This window comes from Hemicordylus capensis, chromosome 5 (assembly GCF_027244095.1).
Source record: "Hemicordylus capensis ecotype Gifberg chromosome 5, rHemCap1.1.pri, whole genome shotgun sequence".
Taxonomy (NCBI): Eukaryota; Metazoa; Chordata; class Lepidosauria; order Squamata; family Cordylidae; genus Hemicordylus; species Hemicordylus capensis.
The window spans coordinates 221386531-221407939 of NC_069661.1; the positions used below are offsets into that span (position 1 = coordinate 221386531).

Below are 21409 nucleotides of genomic sequence, written 5' to 3' on the forward strand. Positions count from 1 at the left end.
ATTTTCCCAGCACTCAAAGCAACAATATTTAGGTGCTGGAAAATCTCATTTAATCCCCTGCTAGCAGTTATTAATTGCTTTTGGAACTGCTGTGAGGAATACAATTGTACAGATGTCAGGCACCTGCAAGACAGTGACTCCAACATCATTAGTGAGAACCAACAGGACTCATTCAGGCACATGCCATTCTATGGATAACACTATTTTTGATTAGCTTAAATCTTTCAAGACTCAGCAATTTCCCAATGCACCATCTAGTTCTTTGAACACAGCCAATTGGAAAATACCATGCTTCAACCATTTCGTGGTTTGTTTATACACATTCCCAATAACAATGACCGGGTTTCTCAGAAAGCACACATTTTCAAGTGAAATCAAAGACTTTTTTTTAATACGGAATATAAAAGGCATGTCTCCCAGTTACATGGAATAATTCAGCATTTCATCTCCAACAAGCTTCTCACCCATTAGCCTTTAACCCAGTGAATGCCATTTCCTCAGTGTCTCTGCTAATGCACTAAGAGAGTTCGGGCCCAAGCGAAAAAAGAAGTTATGGGGCGGACTTCTAGGGATAAATTATAGTGGGGGGAAAGAGATCATGATCCGTTTTTTATTTAAGGAGAGAGGAAGGGAGGATTTTTTTTTGATGTTTCAGCTTTGGGCTCTCCCTATCTTGGAAGAACTTGGTACTGTTGATAAGTGTTTGCTGTATCAGGAATTCCCAGATGATGTTGACTACAACTCCCAGCATCCCCAGCTGCAATGGCCTTTGGCTGGGGATTATGGGCGTTGTAGTCAACAAAATATAGGAATCCCTGTTACACGGAATCCTGCTGTTGAAGATGCCACACACTCCCTTCCCCTGCATAAGATGGGATACCTGGATGGGCTACAATAAGCTTGCTTGGCCTGCAGGTAGAGTTTTCATAAGCAAGAGGAGTCCTACAAGAAGTGCTTACTGTGAACTTGTTTCGCCTTCAGGCAGAGTTTTCAAAAGCAGGAAGGCTCCTACAGGAAGTGCTTACACAACAGGGAGGGGTGTAAGAGAGGCTTTTTGGTGCCACTGCCCTGCTTCCAACAGCAATCCCTTTCTCGCCACTGCAGATCACATTCTTGATTCCTGTTCATCCAGGAGAGGCCAAAAATATATAGAAGAGTGGAGATGAGGTTTGAGGGTTGCTGCTCAGCATTACAGCCAAAATGCAGCTGCTTGTGAGACGGATAGGAAACAGAAGGCTTGTTCACATGACTGCCAGCAGGGTAAGAGAAGTGCCCAGCCTGGGTAGGAGAGCTGGGTGTACTCCCGATTTTTGGTTGTGTGCTTGCAAACATTGAGGAGGTAGGGGAGAAAGACCGTGCGAGAGGCGGCAGCTGTGTAGGATGAGCACACCCTACCCAGATGACAGTTTTTTATGGAGAGAGGAGAAAAAGTAATCCTATCTAGTTGACACACACAATCATTCTCCCGCCACCTACCTTAATGTTTGCAAGCACACAACTGAAAATCGGGAGCACACCTGGCTCTCCTTCCCAGACTGGGCACTTCTCCTACCTGTGGGCACTCGAATGAACAAGCATTCTAGATCTTAATGAACAAGCGTTCTAGATTCTATATGACCAGTTTCCAGCCTGTTATGGTCATTTCATTGGAGGAAAGGGGGGGAAAGGGGTGGGGGGAACTAACGGAGAAAAAGTTATAGCTTGTCTAGACCATGCAGGAGAAATCCCAAGTCTGTCAGCTCATCTGGCAACACATTTGGCAGCTTTATAGCCTCTTCCCGCCACTTGCTTCTCTCTCTCAGGCTCCCAAATGCAGCAATGATTAACTTAATCCCAAAGCAGCCTAGAAAAAGGAGGTAGGAGGGGAAGGAAGGAAGGAGGATCTCTTCCTCACTCACACCCCTCTTGCATCCCACCTCCTCCTCCACCTCCAAGGAGGGAGGAGAGCAGTGCAGCACACAGGTCCTCTTGCAACCACAGCACACCAGTACATAGTAGAGCTCATAAAGCAAACATCATGTCCTCTCCTTTGTCCTTCTTCCGGTGGGGGCCAGAGTTGGAGCCAGTGGGCGGGGAAGGAACTCCGGTCGGGGGACTAGGAAATGTGGGCAGCTGATCCGCTACCTTTGCTCGCTCTTCCAGAAACTTGTCAAACTCTAGCAGGGAGGAACAGAGGAAAGGTTTTAACAGAGAAAGAGGAATACAATCAGACCAAACCTCTGCTAACTGAGCAAACAGGTAATTTTAAATGTGCCGATTCTCTTATATTTAGCAAGGGGAGAGCAGCTGTCCCTATCCAACCCCAGCACAGCATCTCTCCAGTGGTTGTTGCTGATGCCCACTTTATGTTTCTTTTTATTGATTTATTGTTCAATTTCTATACTGCCTTTCATAAGACATCCCAAGGTGATTTACAAAAGTTAAAATACAATACAACTCCATAAAAATCACATTTGAAATCAGTTAAACACCACAAAACACCATAAAAAAAGAAGCAAGAAAGCCGAGACCCAGCAGCACCTAAGGGGTAAAACCCTGATTTTTAGATTGGGTACCTTTAATGAAATGCTTGCACTCACTGAGTGCAAACCTCTAGCTCTTATGCATTGCTACTCCCTTCAGTTTTCTGTTTAGTAAAAAGTTGCAAGTCAAGTTTTGGATGCCTTGCACAGCTTTGTAGTGATTGGCTGGGCCCTGCCCCCAGGAGTGCCTGTGTCCCAGGAAAGGTTAATGGAAGAGAAGTAGGAATCCGTCTGCCTGGTGGAACTTGGAGGCTCAGTGTGCAGTCTGCTTTGACTCCTGAATCAGGCCACAAGCCTCTGATACTTCAGGCTAGTTAGTTTCTCTGTTTTCTTTGGGTTACTGTGTGGTGTAATTTCTCTTTCCCTCATTCCTTTTCAAACTCAGTTCTTCCTTTCCCCTTTCTAAAATAAGCCACCTTTTGGTTTTGTAACTGCTGGTTTGTGTCTAGTGTGTTAAATCCTAAAACTCCCCATGGCCTAGCTGTGTGGGGCACACTGGTGTAAACAAGGGAGTAGCTCTGGGGTTAGCCATCCTACCTTGTCAGGAGGGTAAGATGAAACATCTTATTTATGATTTCCCCATGTAAACTGCTTTGAGAACTTTTGTTGAAAAGTGGTATATAAGTATTCACACTACTACGAGTAGATCTGGAAGAGCCTACGGGTTGGTTATGGTTTCCATAGATGGGATTATTATTATTATTAATTACATTTATAAACCGCCCCATCCAGAGGCTCTAGGCGGTGTACAAAAACTTAACATAAAAACACACAACTCAAAACACAGTGCTAAAACAATATAAAAACAATTCAAACACAACTAAAACCATTTAAAACCAATTAAAATGCTTTTTAAAAACAACCACACTTTGTTGTTGCATTCATTCCAGGTAAGCTGGAGACTTTATCTCTCTCCAGATAAATCTTAGAGATGTATGGGAGAGTTGTGTGCATAACTGACTCCCCGGCAGACATATGGTCTGCTGAGGGGTCAATTGCACACATAACTCCCTTAAACGTGACATTTCTGCATATGCAGAGATGGTAAAAACACGGAATGTTTGGAATCACAGTTATGCTGGGTGCAGAACACCCAGCAGGGGCCCAAAGGATGCTTCTCTGCCTGTGGTGCTAGAGTATAGAGAACTCATCCCATCCTTGGCCCCAGTAGGCACTCTCCACCTTGCAAGTTCCCCTAACCCTACCTTGCTTGTGTCATAGCTGCCCCCTTTCCCTCAAAGGTAAGTGCTTAGTGGGAAGGGATGACCTTGTCTTATGCCAGGCTCAGCTGGAGCACCCAAGCTGAGAAAAACTGGAGCCACTTCAAACTTCACTGCTCCCATCCCCAAACTGGTTTCTTTGGCGCTCTGCTGCCTCTTCACTTTCCCATCACTGGGAGGGCTCCTCTTTTCCTTTTTCTGTCCTTCCTGAGATACCTCATGGCTCCCTCACTTCTCTCTGCTCTTGTCACTTCTGTAGCTGAAAAGCTTCCTGTGCTGACTCGGGGATGCCAAAATGCGGACCCAGCAACTCTGCCTCGTTTCTAGAAATCGAATTAATAATAATAATAATAATAATAGTAGTAGTAGTCACGTTTCTATCTGGGCAAGCCGGCTGCACTGTTGTGCCTCTACGAGGGCAAGCCGGTCCCTAGCACTGGGGAGCTATCTGCAAATATTGCTTCTTCATGTGATGGATAGTATAACGTTCTTGTGTGTATGTAGACATGGGGGCAATAGCTGGGGAGCCAGAATTTGCAGAAAATTTTGAATTTGCAGGGCAGGGGGCAAGGCAACATACCTTCACTGGTGACACCCTTTGGATCCTCTGTCTCATTTCCCTGAAGAGAGAGAACAAATGGCAGTGTGGAAATCAAGGAAGACTGAATCAAAGTATATGGGGCACAGATTTATGTGGCTAGTGAATTTCATTTGTATTGACACAAGAATCATGGCATAATTTTTTACATTTATATGTCGCTCTTCCTCCAAGGATCCCCGAGGAGTGTACATGGTTAAGTTTTATCCTCACAACAACATCCTGCGAGGTAAGTTAGACTGAGATATAAGTGACAATCTCAGAGTCACCCAGTGAATTTCATGGCTGAATGGGGATTTGAACATGGGTCTCCTTGGTCTTAGTCCAACACTCTAACCACTACACCATGCTTGCTCTCCAGTCTATAGAGGAGTTGTTGTTTCCCCCCATTTGGGTTGTATCTCCCAGACCAGTAGAGGCAAAGAGCATTCCCTGAAGAAGTGGGCTGGAATATATGTATCAAAACTCTGCCATCAAAGACTACCATTTAGGCTACAGTCACTTTGGGTCCCCAAAGGGACAAAATGCATAGAGGCAATGGCCAGGAGTACTTTCTATCAGCTTTGGTATGCCAGCTGCATCCATTTCTTGAGATAAATTATCTCAAAACAGTAGTGTATATGCTGGTAACCTCAGACTTGACTACTACAAAACACTTTATGAAAGGCTGTCTTTGTATGTAGCCTGGAAACTGCAATTGGTGTAAAATGCAGCAGCCAGGTTGGTCTCTGGGTCATCTTGAAGAGACTATATTATTTTTATATTAGAAGAATTACACTGCTTCCAGGCAAAATACAAAGTGCTGGGTATAACCTATAAAGCCCATGACTGGTCTGTGATGATGCAATACTAAGCTGGAAAAACCGGAGTAGCCCATTGAAAATAATAAGGCTGAGCAAATCAGCCCTTAATTTAATACACTGCAAGGACCAATTTACATTTAAAACTGGGAAGCAAGGAGAAAGTGGAGGGGCACCACTGGGTATTCAGAGGCAGAAATGCCAAGAGGTAGACTTACAGCGTTATAGACAGAAACTGTCCAACAGAGCATTATGGATCCGTTAAAGCTCCCCAAAGGCCTGACAGGATGTTCAGCCAACCCTTAGTAATGTTAGAGTGCTTCTGCTCAATCACTTACCACATCAGTGGAGAGCCACTGCTCAATATCCTCCATGAGGGCAGCCTGGGGGACAGGAATCTGGCAAGGAACCAGCAGAAAAAGATGAAAGCATGAATTGAACCCATCCTTGCAGAGACACCCTTTATATCTTGTGTCATCATTAACAGACTGCTGTTTCCAAAGCTACTTGCAGTATCTTCTAACTGAGCAAAGAGCTAACTGTTAACTGAGCAAAGAGACGCCTTTTAAAAAGTGGCAATTATCTTTATTTAGCAGGGGGGAACAACTGGTCCTATCCCTCCCCAGCATAGCATCCCTCTAGCGACTGTTGCTGGTGTCTATCTTAGGTTTCTTTTTTAGATTGCAAGCCCTTTGGGGATAGGGAGCCATTTTATTTATATCAATGTAAAACACTTTAGGAATGTTTGTTGAAAAGTGGTATATAGATATCTGTATTAATATTACTATTACTAATAATAATAATAATAATGGAAAAATAAGCCACTGCATGGTCAATATTTGCACAATATAAGTGGAAAATCAGACATCACCAAGACCTGGCAATGGCTTAAGAATGGCAACTTGAAGAAAGAAACAGAGGGTCTAATATTGGCTGCACAAGAACAAGCACTAAGAACAAATGCAATAAGAGCAAAAGTAGAAAAGTCAATAACAAACAGCAAGTGCCGCCTTCGTAAAGAAGCAGATGAAACAGTGGACCACCTAATCAGCTGTTGTCAAAAGATCGCACAGACTGACTACAAACAAAGGCATGACAAGGTAGCAGGGATGATACACTGGAACATCTGCAAAAAATACAAGCTACCTGTAGCCAGGGACTGGTGGGACCATAAAATTGAAAAAGTGGTAGAAAATGAAGATGTAAAAATATTATGGGACTTCCGACTACAAACAGACAAACATCTGCCACACAATACACCAGATATAACTGTAGTCGAGAAGAAAGAAAAACAAGTTAAAATAATCTAGCAATACCAGGGGATAGCAGAATAGAAGAAAAAGAAATAGAAAAAACAAAATACAAAGATCTACAAATTGAAATTGAAAGGCTGTGGCAGATAAAGACCAGAATAATCCCAGTGGTAATTGGTGCCCTAGGTGCAATTCCAACACAACTTGAAGAGCACCTCAACACCATAGGGGCCACAGAAATCACCATCAGCCAATTACAAAAAGCAACTTTACTGGGAACAGCCTATATTCTGCAACGATATCTATAATAACAGCAACAACACTGATAATAAAATTCAGCCATCCCAGGACCTTGGGAAGGACTCGATGTCTGGATAAAACAAACCAGTCAATAACACCTGTCTGACGGTGTAAATAAATAAATAATAAAATCTGTGGTTTTTAAGACCCATCACTTAAACAGCCTGCTTAAAATAAATAATAATAATAATAATAATAATAATAATAATAATAATAATAATAAATAAACATAGTAATACCAGGGGATAGCAGAATAGAAGAAAAAGAAATAGAAAAAATCACCAAATACAAAGATCTACAAATTGAAATTGAAAGGCTGTGGCAGAAAAAGACCAAAATAATCCCAGTGGTCATTGGCGCCCTGGGTGCAGTTCCAAAAGACCTTGAAGAGCACCTCAACACCATAGGGGCCACAGAAATCACCATCAGCCAATTACAAAAAGCAGCTTTATAGGGAACCTTTACCTATATTCTGCGACAATATCTATAACAACCGACAATAAAATTCAGCCATCCCAGGTCCTTGGGAAGGACTCGATGTCTGGATAAAACAAACTAGTCAATAACACCTGTCTGACTGTGTAAACAAGAAATAATAATAATAATAATAATTCGATTTCTATACCGCCCTTCCAAAAATGGCTCAGGGCGGTTTACACAGAGAAATAATAAATAAATAAGATGGATCCCTGTCCCCAAAGGGCTCACAATCTAAAAGAAACATAAGGTAGACACCAGCAACAGTCACTGGAAGTACTGTGCTGGGGGTGGATAGGGACAGTTACTCTCCCCCTGCTAAATAAAGAGATTCACCACGGTAAAAGTGCCTCTTTGCCAAGTTAGCAGTTAGCATTTCTCAATATGACTTGAGAAAGGTCAGATGTTTGGCAATTTGACTCCTCAAATGGCTTGAGTCTACCTTCTGAGTGTGTAACTTTGAAATGACATGTGTATGAACTTTTCTAGAGCCACACCAACATGGTCAAAAGATCTGTTATCAATTAAGCAGAAATTTCACAAGTGATACTTGAAGATGATAGAATTGTTCAGCCCCAAGCAAACAGTGCAAATGTTAACATGGAAAAATGGCGACATTCTTGATTTAGAATTTCATTCTGAAATTTTGGTTTTTAACATGCAACATCACGAGGGGGGTGGGGAAGGAAAGTGTTTTCATATAGTATTAGACAATTCGGAATTGCATCAAGCTGCCTATCAACAAGCTGGAGTGTTTGCCAGTAAACCTAAAATATTCACAAATTGTGTAGCAGGCTCCCCTAGGTAACAACCACCACCTGATTACCCCATAATTTTCAAGACCCAAGTATTGTAGGTCTCTGTTTCTGGCCATTTCAGGGCACATCATCATATTTTCAGGCTCTCTTTCAGAAGCAAGAGGGCTAGAAACTTCCAGGTTTGAAAAATGAAAGCAGAAATACCCACATGTTGAACAAGAATTCCCAACATAAAGAAGCATGCCTCTGTAGGCTTATATTTTGCCACCATTTCTTGATGTCAGTGCTAGTATTCTCTCTCAGCAGTCATTTTTGTATGCACAGAATTATTAGTGTCCAATTGAGATCTACCATGTCAGTCTGCTGGGGTATCTTTATTCTTTGACCTCATTCACACAACTGTTTGAATCTAGGGTTAATGTGTGATTATGTGAACATCAGTGTGATTATGTGAACACACACTAAGTGGTTTGCGGCCCAAGATGAATTCTCAGATTCTTGCCTTGACATGGGTTCATACAATTATACTAATGTCAATAATCCACATTAAACCTAGCTTTGGACAATTGTGCGAACCAGGCCATTCTTTCCAACCATTCACAGCTTTAAAAGGGCGAAATTCACTAAGGATGCTAGCACAGGTGTTACCTGGAGTTCCCCTTTCATATTCCTACTTAAGAAAAACATTATATTTACACTTCCAGTTGATGAAAACTTTTGAGCAGATGGGCAAGCCCTATATTGCTTGTCAGGAACGCAGGGTTCTCCTTGCCTATCTGTGGGTATTGATTGCCTTCTCCAGAGGTATGTCTTTGAGGTTCCGTTATTGCATGACTGGATCTTGGGCACTTGAATGTCTCCCCAACTCCAGCATGCCTCCTTCAAGTTGCTTAGACTGATTCCTGGAAGACAGGTGGATGCTGGCGACAAAAACGGCAGTAAATAACCATCACCTTCATCCTCTGCTTCTGAATTTCCAGAAGCAGCTGGCTGCTTTTGGAAACAGAATGCTGGATTAGGTGGACCTTGGTAGGATCCAGGAAAGCAATTCTTATGTTTCTAACAACAATAGAAAAGCAAGGCCACGCTTAAGCACCCTGGTGTTTTAGGTCATCAACTGTGCTATTGCTACAGAGTGCAACCTGTATGTGTTGACTTTGAAGATATTGAGTGCACAATCAGTCCTATCAGTCTCACAATCAGTCCTAGGCAGGGCTAGCCCACGTAAAGCTGGATGTAAGAAGCACCAGGATCACTATCGATCTCACCACTCCTCCCCAGGTAGCCTGCTTTTCTACCCAGTCTAAAAGTGAGGTGGGAGGATGAGGGCGCCCCTCCTACCTCAATCCCAGGTCGTGTGATTGCTTGGGCTGCTGGCAGCCGTCTTTGCCATTCAGCCATGGTGGTGGGGAGAGTGGCCTGGCAACAGAAACTTTCCCAATGCACCAAGGTGCATTGTGGGATTCCTGGCAGCCTGGTTTCCTTCCCCCTCACTCCTGCTCGTCACACCTCTCATCTGGTCCTGTGGATGGTGGAGCCCTGTTCGAGTTCTGATCATGTGGGAGAAGGCAGGTAGGCTCCTGCCTCCCCCCGACTCGCCCCAGCCACTTTGGTCATGTGAATGAACTACATTCATGACAGCCTATGCACTACATTGGATTGTCAGGAATTATCATTCCAAGAAGTAAGGAAGAGGTAAATGTGAAAGGGGGCGGGGAGGCTTCGATCCCACACCGATCCCTTCCAAAACCAATCATTGTGCCAAGCCATGCCGAAGGAAAAGGTTTAAGGTGGAAAAAGTGGATTTAATTCCGTCGTAAGAATTTTCTTTTTTTTACTATTTCAAGAGTTTTCTTTAAGACAGTGAGATCTTTTTTCCTTGAATTTTTTTAAGCATCCAAGAGCTACCACAGGTCTTCAGACTTTACAGAGTAAAGGGTAATTCCTAAATAGCTTAATAATAATAATTTTAAAAAAGCAAAAGGAAAGAGCTAGAAACCCCAGTAAGTTACCTTAAAGCAAAAAGTAAAACCAAACAGGTTCTTGCTATTTAGTAAAGGAAAGTTTGAGGACCTTTTGCTTTCAAATCCACAGAAAAGGAAGACAGTAAGAATAAATCAACAGGATAAATCTTGCTCAAGAAAAGAAAAGATTTCTTCAAGCCGCGACCCAGCATCTAAGCTACACCTGCTGCACTCTCTTTCCTCTGCCAGGGTAAAGCTCTTCTTCTCTATCCTGCCCCCACTGGACTAATTATCATAAACAAGGGGGCTAGGATGGAGACACAATGAAGATGCGGTGGGGGGGGAGCAAAACATTATTTGTTCTCAAATGAGCTTTCTGGAACAGAGGGAAGAGATTTACCCAAGCCAATTTGAACAGCATGTGAGGACCCCTAGGCCAAAGCACCTTGGCAGGGGTTTCCAATGTTGTGGCAGTTTCCCTGGCTGGTTCAACTACATGTGGCGAATTTGGAACCTCAATGAAGATGACAGGCAGGATGCTACTGGTGTTAAGTTCTCCCTGAGCTGGCATTTTTATTTAGGGGTTAGGGAGAGAATCAACTGAGGCAGCAAAGTCCTGGAAGGGAGTTTGATAGTAGACGATGGTATGGAAAATTGCTTGCCATTTTACAAGTGCAAACCCCTGTCTATGGTATGGAAGCCTAACATGTGGGTCACTCCTGACCCTTCCTCGCTCAGCTGATGATCTTTCTTGGTGGGAGAAATGTCTAGTGCAGGGCAGCAAGGGATCACTGAGGCTATTACAGGTTGAATATCCCTTATCCGGACATCCAAAATCTGGAATGCTCCAAAATCCGGAAACCACCATGGCACGCGCCGTAACAAAACAAAAAACACCTCAGCTCACTCGCTCGCAGATTCCCAATTTTTCTGCTTTTAAACATGCAGTCAAAACTTACTTATTTCAGAAGGCTGTTAGTGACAGGGGTTTTCTCTGTAATTCTCTCTAGTTGTGGCTCTGTTTTTATTGTGAAGCTTTTAAATGTTTTTGATGTTTTCGCTTTGGCACTAGAGGGAAAAGGGAAAGCCCCCCTCCTCCACTCCCTACTCAGTTTGGCGCCTGCTCTGTTGGACCTAAAAAAAATAAAATACAGTAATCTTGTGTGTTTAAACTTGGATCCCATGCCCAAGATACCTCATTATGCAAACATCCCCAAATCCAGAAAAAATCTAAAATCTGGAACACTTCTGGTCCCAAGCAGTCCAGATAAGGGATACTCAACCTGTATTATAATACTGGTATAGATCCCTAGCACATACTTGTGCTAGCTGAAGAAGCAGAGGCATGTGCTGAAAAGCAGCATATAAATATCCAGACTAATGCTCATATTTATAATGTGTGATCAGATTCAGGGACATCACCTTCATGCCTTGCTTGTGGATCCAGAAGCAGCTGGCTGGCTGCTTTGGGGAGCAGAATGCTCTTAGATGGACCTTGATAGGATGCAGGAAAGCAATTCTTATATCCCTGAAAGGAACAGAAATGCAAGGCCATGCTTAAGCACCCTGGTCAGCAACTGTGCTGCTGCTACTGGGCATAACCTGTATATGCTGAGATGTCTCTGTTTTTAGTTGGCAGGCTAAAGACATTTTTAATCTTACTGAGATCATGAGAATAAAATCATGAACTGTTTTGCTTGGATTCCTTTTGGTGTACTGACTCTTCTCCAGCCCACAGACCCTTCAGAAATGTGGATGTTAGAACCAGAAAGGGCTCCTCGACTTTCAGCCCAGCCATGCCACTTTGTCGGCGGTGCATCCTCACATGCTGTTCAGCCAGCACCACACCCTTGCTTAGCAGGCTCCGAAATCTATTTTTACGCTCTCCCAGCAGTGGCGTTTTCTCACCATTCCTTGCCGCACCATCCAGTTTGAAATCGGGGCTCCATCAGTGGAAGCACTGGGCTCCAGCTGGTTGAGAGAGAGTTTGCTTTGAAAAAGTTGGGAGATGCAGGGTAGGGGAGAAATGAAAGCACCTTCCAGGAGGCAATGCTCGTGAGATTAGCAGGGAGACCAGCCTCCCCACCTTTCTACAAATAAAAGGATTAAAGGTTGAAAGAAGTTTCCCTTCTATTTCTTGGAAAGACCCATGAGGTGAGGGGGAAACTCCAAACACAATTTAGGGCAAAGAACATAAAAGACAGGATAGCATTGCCTCTACAGATACAAAAGTAAACCAGTTCCTTTGCCTGTGGAAAGGACGGTCTGGGTGAAGGAGGATGGCTTGCTAGCCTGCCAGTCCAAGCCTTGGAAGGCAGCACTGCTGGGACTAGACTCGGTCTTTAGCTTGGGTCCTTATAAAGTCATTCCAACCTCATAAGAACATAAGAACAGCCCTGCTGGATCAGGCCCAAGGCCCATCTAGTCCAGCATCCTGTTTTGCACAGTGGCCCACCAGATGCTGCCGGAAGCCACAGGCAGGAGTTGAGGGCATGCCCTCCCTCCTGCTGTCACTCCCCTGCAACTGGTACTCAGAGGCATCCTGCCTGTGAGGCTGGAGGTGGCCCACAGCCCTCCGACTAGTAGCCATTGATAGACCTCTCCTCCATGAAGTCATCCAAACCTCTCTTAAAGCCATCCAGGTTGTTGGCTCAAGAAGATGAAAAACTTAAAAGAGTTAAGATCGTCAGCCTGCAGAGTAACCATTCCTGTGAAGTGTTACACCTCATTTGCTCTTTCCGTAGAGGTTTGTTTTTGTTTGTTGTTTTAAAGGAGTAATGCTTTCAGCTTTTATTGTTCATGGGAAGGCTACGTGACTTTAAATGATCACATTGCCCTTGGGTTGCCAGGTCTTTACATTGACAGGACTCCCGTAGCTTTAAGAGCGGTAGAGCAGAGAGCATGTGGCTTCTCCCATCACTGCAGCACTGAAATGGGGAAAACTGCACCTGGTGGTCTTCTGTGCAATTCTCAAAGCAGGTTTGTATATAATGCTGCTGATCTTTTAATCATGGTTAAGTGGAATAGCAAATTCCTTTCATGGCGAATTCCCTCTTCCCAGCCTAATCATGGGACCTCCATCATCATCATCATCATCATCATCATCATCATCATCGTTTGAATCATATTTGCAAATCCTAGTGAGTGGGGAACCCAGTTAATGCTGCCTGTGGTTAGAACTAGAGCAGATATAAAGATAACCAGGGCTAAGACAGAAAAAAGAAGAAGGGGAGATTTGCACAGGAGAGGGAAGGACAGCATGCATGTAAGAGTCCATGGCTACTTCTGATCTCATAACCATGGTTAAGATTTAGCAGTGCTGTATCTGCAGTGGGGCTTCAAGTTGCAGGTGTCCACACAGAATCTTGACTCAGCAACCTTATCTAAACTAGCACCTAGTTGGGAAAAGCAGACACTGGCTCATGCCTTGAGAGACAGTGTGGTTCAGTGGATAGAGAAGTGGACTTGGATCTGGGAAAGCAAATCCATTGCTGACTTGGAATCACTATGTGGCCTTAGCTAAGCACAGCATCTCAGGCTCAGCAAAGACTTGCTTTACCAGGCTGTTGAGGGGGCAAATAGTAAAAGAAGAAAGAAAGTCATGTTGCAAATTAAAATAAAATCTGTACAAACAACAGTAATAGCATTCTGCTGGATGTGTTGGAACCAAGGATATTGTAGTTAATGATTATGATTGCTAAGAACAGCTAATTAAAATGATTAAGAAGAACTTCAAATGGATAATTGTGAATCCAAGATGAATGAAGCAGTTATGTTGAACACACATACAGTTTGTTATTCACATATTAGGTTCAATGCACACACAGCAATATACTTCCTATCTATATCTTGTATTTGAGGGGGCCTGTACTCAGGTTCTCTTTTAAAATGAACACATATACAGCCATTCACACAAAAATATGTACAGGCAACTGTTTGCATGTACAACATAATGTTTGAATATGTCTTGAGGGTGTCACACTTCCTCTATCTAGAGCACACCATTAACATCCAAAGTAGGGATTCATACATATCCCCCATTGGAAGATGCAAGTGTTGCCACTGTGGGGCACAACACACTGCAGAGATATGTGACCCACACTTTGGATGTTAATGATACATGGCAAAATGCCGAAAGTCTTACTTACTTGCACTTCCTCTTTGCATGCATATGTCCCAGCTGCTCCAATATGAGTGAGTGAGCAATGTTCTAAAAGGACCTATAACTGCACTTGCATCTTCCAATGGGGGACATGAACAGGAAGAGGCTGCTCTATTACAGAAGGAGCTCACGGAACACCTTTACAGGTAAGCTACTCACCGCTCCTGTATTCTGCTGCCTGGCATCTAAGGCGCCTGCTAGTCCTTTTGTGGCCAGAGGATCTTCATACTTGACGCTGGAAAAAAGAGAGAACCAGGTTACAGGGAGCACATCCAAGCGGAGAATGAAGCTGGCACCTGCATTTGGCACCTTGGGCAAATCCCAGGGGCCCAGCAGTCGTTGGACATGTCACTTGCAATCCACTGGGTCTTAACATTTTGTTTGCCTGTTTACAGTTGGCACACTGGAGCTGCTATGTTGATCCCCGCCCCCCAAGTAATGTTACACTGGGGGCATTGTAGGGAAATTAAGGTGGCAGCCCCAGCTGCACCAGGCCCACCTCCACAAGAGGGGCCATCAAAAAAGGTATGTTGCCCAGGGCTGCCTCAAACCTCCCGTCAACCCTGGCAAAGCAAAGATTACAGAGTTGGGTAGCTATTTCAAACCATAGCTATAAATATTCACATCTCCAGGGGTCTTGCTTTTCCTATGTACATAGCATTATTATTTATCATTTAGCATTATTATTTATCAACCTCTGCTAACTAAGCAAAGAGGCACCTTTTGAACATGGTGATTCTCTTTATTTCGGAGGGGGAGAGTAACTGGCCCTATCCACCCCCAGCACAGTACCTCCAGTGACTGTTGCTGGTGTCTATCTTATGTTTCTTTTTAGATTGTGAGGCCTTTGGGGACAGGCATCCATCTTATTTATTTACTATTTCTCTATGTAAACACCTTTATTAAAAAGCGGTATATAAATATTAGTTGTTGTTATGTTACCTGGAATGTGCAAAATTTGGTGAACGTCAACATACACACACATGTTGCTAAGAAGATCAAGCTGAAGGGGGGCATTTCATAACACTTTTAATAAAAATAGTATTCTTAAAAAAATTATTTGAGGCTTATTGAGGCTTATTTGAGGACCCTGATTGGGTAGAATCACCTGCATACAAAGCACTTAATCTGGGATTGACCTTACTGTAAATGGGCTTCCTTTGCACTTAGTGATGTCACATAGTGCATAGCCAAATCTGACTGGCTATGTGGAATTGTGATATCATCTTGTCCAGTATGTGATCACTGATTGGCTAGGATCACTTGAGATCGACTTAAACAGGATTGCTGCCCCAGCATCAGAGAGGAAGCAGTGACTTGAATAGTTGTAGACAGCTATTAGATAAAATAGGATTACAGGATTTTTATCTCCCTCGCTGTGCTGCACACAATTAAAGCAGTGTTCATCTGAAGAGGCAAACACTGCCTGTAACCATGATGGGCATTGGTCTAAATCAGGTCCTGGATTAATAAAATTCCTATATAATTTACAGTTATTTCTGTACGGATTTGGTACGATAAATAACTGTGTAGCCATATAAGTATTTTTTTGTCTTATCAGAATGATGTCTTTTAGTCCGTCCCCTCCCCCCCAAAAAATCTGCTTTATTTTTCAACTAATTACCGATATGTTAAGCCTGAAATTTAGTCTTTTTTTTGGTATTCAGAGGCCCCTCGTAATGTGAGCCCTAAGTTGTAGCTTGCTTAGCTTGTGCCTAAATCTGGCCCTGTCAATGACTTGCCGAAACATACCCAATGAGCATTCAAGGTGAGCAGGGATTTGAGCATGGTTCTCTGACATGTACACTTAATACTTTTTATACTTCATCTCACTGGTTCATTTGTGTGCATATGCCTGGTTGAAGAGCTCACTGCAACTAAGTCCAGTTCTAAGGCTGCACTAATACCATGTGACAGTTCTAGTGGAATTAATTACAGATTTGGGAAAGTGGTCCAGCAGCACAAGTGTCAGCCTTGGTCCTGGGATCTAATCTGAGCTCAACCATGTTCTGAGTGGTTCTAGGCAAGCAATTTCTCTTCAGCCCCAGTTCTCTGCAGCATAAAAAGGGATCAACCTTAGTGAGTTGGCATAATATATAATTCGATAAGGCAGTCCATCTGTCTACCTTGAACTCTAGGGACAGGCTATACATCAAAGTTACAGCATGTACATATTAGGAGACCCAGCCCTCACAAACCGTTCCTTGCAAATATGCATCCAGGGCTAGAAAATAAATAAAAGCCTTTATCCAGGCATTCCAAATACTGCACTAGGGAAATACAGATTTTTCATCCTGGATATCAATGCAACTCAACGGTATTTATATAATTTATATTATGTTGCTTAATTTATCCTGCAATGTTTGCTATTGTGCATAATTTATTCTGGCGCTCATGGCTGTGAGGAGAGGTAAAGAATTACTAAGGAAACCAAAGCCCTGTCCCCAGCTACAGGAAAAAGATAGCCACTGCACTGATTTCTGAGGTTTCTGCACCTCATTGCCCACATACTTTCAAGCATAGCTTTGCAGCCACAATGGTTAGAATTATGGCCCGCACAGCCTCCCCCAAAACAAGCAAACAGATAATCATGAAGCTGACTTCTACTCCCAGAATCACATTCTGCACTTTCTTCCTGGGCACCTGAAGAACTGCAGCAGACACAGCTCTGCATAATTCTACCAGGGAGTCGAACGGAACATGAAACTCCCCAAATGGTTCCAAGCAATTTTTCCCCCAGTGCCCCAGAAAGAACTGAACCTGAACCCAAAATCTCTTAGGTACCTTGAACCTGAATTGAATCCCTAAATATAAGCAGGAACTGGTTCAAAATAAATGGTCCAATAATTAGACATTTAGCTTGCAAGTGTAGGATTAGGATTCATTTTCCTGCTTTATACCCTGTTGCATTTTGTAAAACTTAAAGAATAATAATTTTAAAAAACTAAATATTTTTGCTCAAGTTAAACAGCTATAAAGTTAAAGTGTGCCGTCAAGTCAATTCCGACTCCTGGCGCCCACAGAGCCCTCTGGATTTCTTTGATAGAATACAGGAGGGCTTTACCATTGCCTCCTCCCATGCAGTATGAGATGATGTGTTTCAGCATCTTCCTATATCGCTGCTGCCCGATATAGTACCAGCGGGGATTTGAACTGGCAACCTTCTGCTTGTTAGTCAAGCATTTCCCCACTGTGCCACTTAAGGTGACTTTAAACAGCTAAAGTCATATTCATTTTATGAGTTACAGTGCAAGCTAAGAAGTCTGACATCCTTCACGAAATGCATCTAAATCAGTTCAAAGGGTCTAAACTCGTTAGGTTACTGAACCATTTTTTAAAGTCAGTGTCTGAACCACAGATTTAAGGAATGCTGATGAGACTGAGCTGGAATAGAAACCACATTTTTAATGGTTCAATTCCTGAGTACTTACCTAAACACACAACCTCAATACACATTCTACATTTCTGACATTTCTACTTTAATACATGAGGTATTGTGGGCAGATGTATTACGGGTTGCAACTGGACTTAGCTGTTATCAATAACCAGAGCATGCACACAACTATAGCAACACCTCTGCACCCAGATATCATCTTGCAGAAACCAACCTGTTTCCACTGGAACCAGGAGCTCCATCTCCTGCCATATAGGATGCTCCTCTGCTGACCAGGCCCCACCTCTTGCCCTCACCCTCCCACCTATGTAGATGATTTCTTACATGGGAAGAACAAGGCTCTCGTGGGCAATGATGTCCCAGGAGTGAGCTCCCCCAGGCCGTGCCTCCACCCCTCCCATGGTCATTGGGAACTGTTCCCTCTCAGGGCCAGGGGGTTGGGCCACCTTTGCTCAAACTTTTCAAAGAAGTGCTTGTCGGTGAAGGGCCCACTGTGCACGATGGCGTCAATGATGAAGAAGAGTGCCACCACCATGCCGCTAACGAGGCAGAAAGGCAGGAAGGGCTTGAGATGTTGCCAGAAATTCTGCACGCAGGTATTCATGGGGTTCTGGAAAGACACTCAAGTCCAGCTACTGCAGCAGGCGCCCTCAAAAGATGCCTTGATCAGTCGGCAAAGCCACAGGAAAAGGCAGGCATCGGAGTGCGTGAGGGCTGTAGAACAGGCAGTCCCAAGTTCCTGGCAAGAGACTGATAGTGGGAGGCAGCGAGTCCAGCTGGAGAACGAGGAATAAATAGAAGGTGCCTCTTTATTGGAACGATCACGCCCGCCTTGGTCACAGGAGGATCGGGTTGTCCTGGAGAAGACACACTGCCCAGCTCCTCTATGGCTATTCGGGGTAGGAGGGGAGTGCCCAGAGTGTGCGTCAAGAGGTTGGGTTTCAGCACATCAGCTGCTTCTGGCTCTTCCTCTGCCTTCTTTCTATACAAATCTGCTCCACACTCTGCTCTCTGCAAACGGCACCCTTTCTACAGCCCAGTATGTGTACAAAAGCATCCACATTCTTTGCCTGGTGTCTTCCCTTCAGTTGGTGAACCAGCCAGGCTCTGAGAAGTCAATCTCGGAGTCAAGTATTATAAGCTTTTCAGCAGCAGTGAGAAGGCTGATGCCACTCACATCTAGAAGCAGGCTGGCACCCAGCCTAGTTTTTGCTAAGTGTAAGGTGGGTGTATTCTGTGCTCCAACATAAACCGCCCGTGCCCACAACAAAACATCTGTTTCTAGCATCAGCAGAGGTCACTCATAGAATTGGTGCAGGCATATGCTGCACAATCTGGGTCTTCTCCAAAGACACAGCTGTTGCTTTTGGAAACACGGGCTGGGAGGGACTGTGAGATTCGCCAAGTAGCATCGCAAGACTCACATCAGTCTCCTGAAGTCTATCAGTGCTTAACATTTCTACAGGATATTTTAAATTTGAATTTTGTTAATGTATATTGTTTTACCCGTTTTACTAATAAGGCTGGTATTATGACAGGAAGCATGAAGTGTCCCCTTTGCTAAGCAGGGTTCACCCTGGTTTGCATTTGGATGGGGGACTACATGTGAGCGCTGTAAGCTATTCCCCCTAGGAGATGGGGCCATCGCTCAGTGGAAGACCATCTGCTTTGCATGCCGAAGGTCTCAGGTTCACTTTCACTCCCTGGAATCTCCAGGTAGGGCTGGGAGAGACACCTGCCTGTAAACTTGAAGTGCTGCTGCCAGTCAGTGTCGACAATACTGAGCTAGATGGTATGACTTGGTATAAGGCAGTTCCCCATGTTCCTAGGTATGTTAGTCACCCCGAGCAGTATTGTACTGGAGGGATGGGAAATATTTTATTAAATAAAACAATCAGAATGTGTGCCCTGCCTCTGAGCTAGTTTGGTAGGATGTTCCTTGAGCATCTCGTGTGAGTACCTGAAAGGCACATTCAGGCCCTTGCTTGCTTTTTTGTTCTGTATGGCTCACAGCTGCAAAGCCTCCTTCCATGAACCCAAATACTTCTGCAAGTGGTTGGGCCTTCCATATGCAGAGTGCAGCTGGGAAGATGGGGCTCTGATCAGCAAGACTTTCCAGCACTACACTGACAGCTTCAGCAGTAGGAACAAAACTAAAACTGTGTGTACTTGGGACTGCAAAGTTCACTTGTTTCCTCCTTTTCTCTCTGTATCTTTGATTTGGCGCCAAATTTTACTACTTGCAGAATTTCTATCCAACCTTAGAACACTAATAAACTTTACTCAAAATAGTAATCAGCATACAAATGACAAACCCAAAACTATAAATAACTAGCTGATCCCGCACAGAGCATCTGTGCGGCAGTACACTCCCCCCACCTTCAGGCCCAGTTTGTTCTCCCCACAACCTTCTGCCCAAGTTAGTTTTTGCCCCACCCTTCAGGTCCAGTTAGTTCTCAGCTTTCTCTCCCAGTCTCCCCAGCCCTCCCGCCACCGTCGGCCCCATTCTACTCCCCACCTCCTGCTCCAGTCTCCCCCCCCCTTCTGCCCCAGTCTCCCCCCCCCTTCTGCCCGCCAGCCCACCCTCCTCCTGTCATGCTCCTCAGGGAGGTGGGGCTTCGCTCACCACCCATCCTCCTCCATCCTGGCCCATCCTCCTCTGTCCCAGCACTCGTTACTGGTGCATGGGTCAGCGTGCTGGAACTCTCGCGGGATCTCGCGAGAGTTCCACCACACATCCACATGCATTCTGGCTTAGAGAATTAATTATATAGATACTTTGTTGTCAAAAACATAACCGGACTGCTGAAAATATCATTTTTTATTTTCCTCAGTAACCTGCATCACTTTGAACTCAAAGTCCTTTTCACTTTTGCAGTTTACATGGGTGTGTCTTAAAAAATCTCTCTACACATATAAAGATTCTGACTTCATGATAATCAGCCTTGAACTGTGGATTTCCTGGCTTACAGCTCATGCTCTTAGCTATTACACCAGGTCTCGTATAACCCAGATTACTGCATGCCATAAGAAGGCCAGCAGGAACAAACAAGGTGCATGACTTAAGGAATAAGCAATGCTGCACAGAAAGCAAATGCTCCTTTCCCTGCAGGAAAATTCCTTCCCAGCCAAATATACAGAGATCCATGCATGCATGGCAGCTTCTTCAGAGGTGTGTGAAATTTTTCCAGAAGCACTAAAGGGAAAGGTTGTCCTGTCGAGTTGGTGTCAACTCCTGGCAACCACGGAACCATGTGGTTTTCTTGGCAGAATACAGGAGGGGTTTACCATTGCCATCTCCTGCGCAGTAGGAGATGCTGCATTTCAGCACCTTCCTATATCGCTGCTGCCCAATATGGGAGTTTCCCACATTCTGGGAAACACACCAGCGGGGATTTGCCAGTAGAGGGGTACATTCCAACAACAACAACAACAAAATGAAAACGAAAAAAAAAAAACCTACAAAATTCCACTCCATTCTATCTCAGAGGTACTGCAATATAAATAAGGTGTGTTATGAGAGGATGGTTTCCCTCTCCAGGCCAGTAGCAGAGGCCACCATGGGAAAGAGAACACAAGACTAGCTGTAACACAAGCCTTGGGTTGAACTGGGCTTGTCCTACAAGATTGGCCAGCATTCTGTGAGGCACCAACACACAGCTTTGCTCTGCATTTGGCAGATGCGATTAAAATGAATTATCAATTTCACGGCAGCTGCAATTCCGGGAGACCATTAGAGAATGAGATCAGGCCAAAAACGAAAAGGGGCAGGGGAAGCATATATATACATATACATATATATGAATACATGTTAATGAAGGTTGAAGTCCACCTTGACTAGTTCTGTGTGGGGAAGAGAAACACACAACAGTCTCCAAAAGAATTTCCTCTTGAAGTTTGGAACCCCATCACCAAAAATAACTCGAAGTGGAAAAGTAAAGATGTCAGTGAAGCTGAAGAA

The 21409-nt window shown here is 44.0% G+C and overlaps 1 protein-coding gene across 2 annotated transcripts in view; it reads right to left on the reverse strand.

The window, feature by feature from the left end:
• Window positions 1-369: 369 nt before the first annotated feature.
• The window catches only part of TOM1 (target of myb1 membrane trafficking protein), a 48018-nt gene continuing 26978 nt past the window's right edge, over window positions 370-21409 (reverse strand). For both annotated transcript variants that reach the window (XM_053257698.1, XM_053257699.1), the window contains exons 12-15: window positions 14214-14289; window positions 5479-5538; window positions 4323-4362; window positions 370-2156 (exon numbers count right to left, since the gene is read on the reverse strand). In XM_053257698.1, the coding sequence (XP_053113673.1) occupies window positions 2002-2156; window positions 4323-4362; window positions 5479-5538; window positions 14214-14289 (331 nt within the window). In that variant the 3' untranslated portion in view covers window positions 370-2001. The remainder of the gene's footprint in view (window positions 2157-4322; window positions 4363-5478; window positions 5539-14213; window positions 14290-21409) is intronic.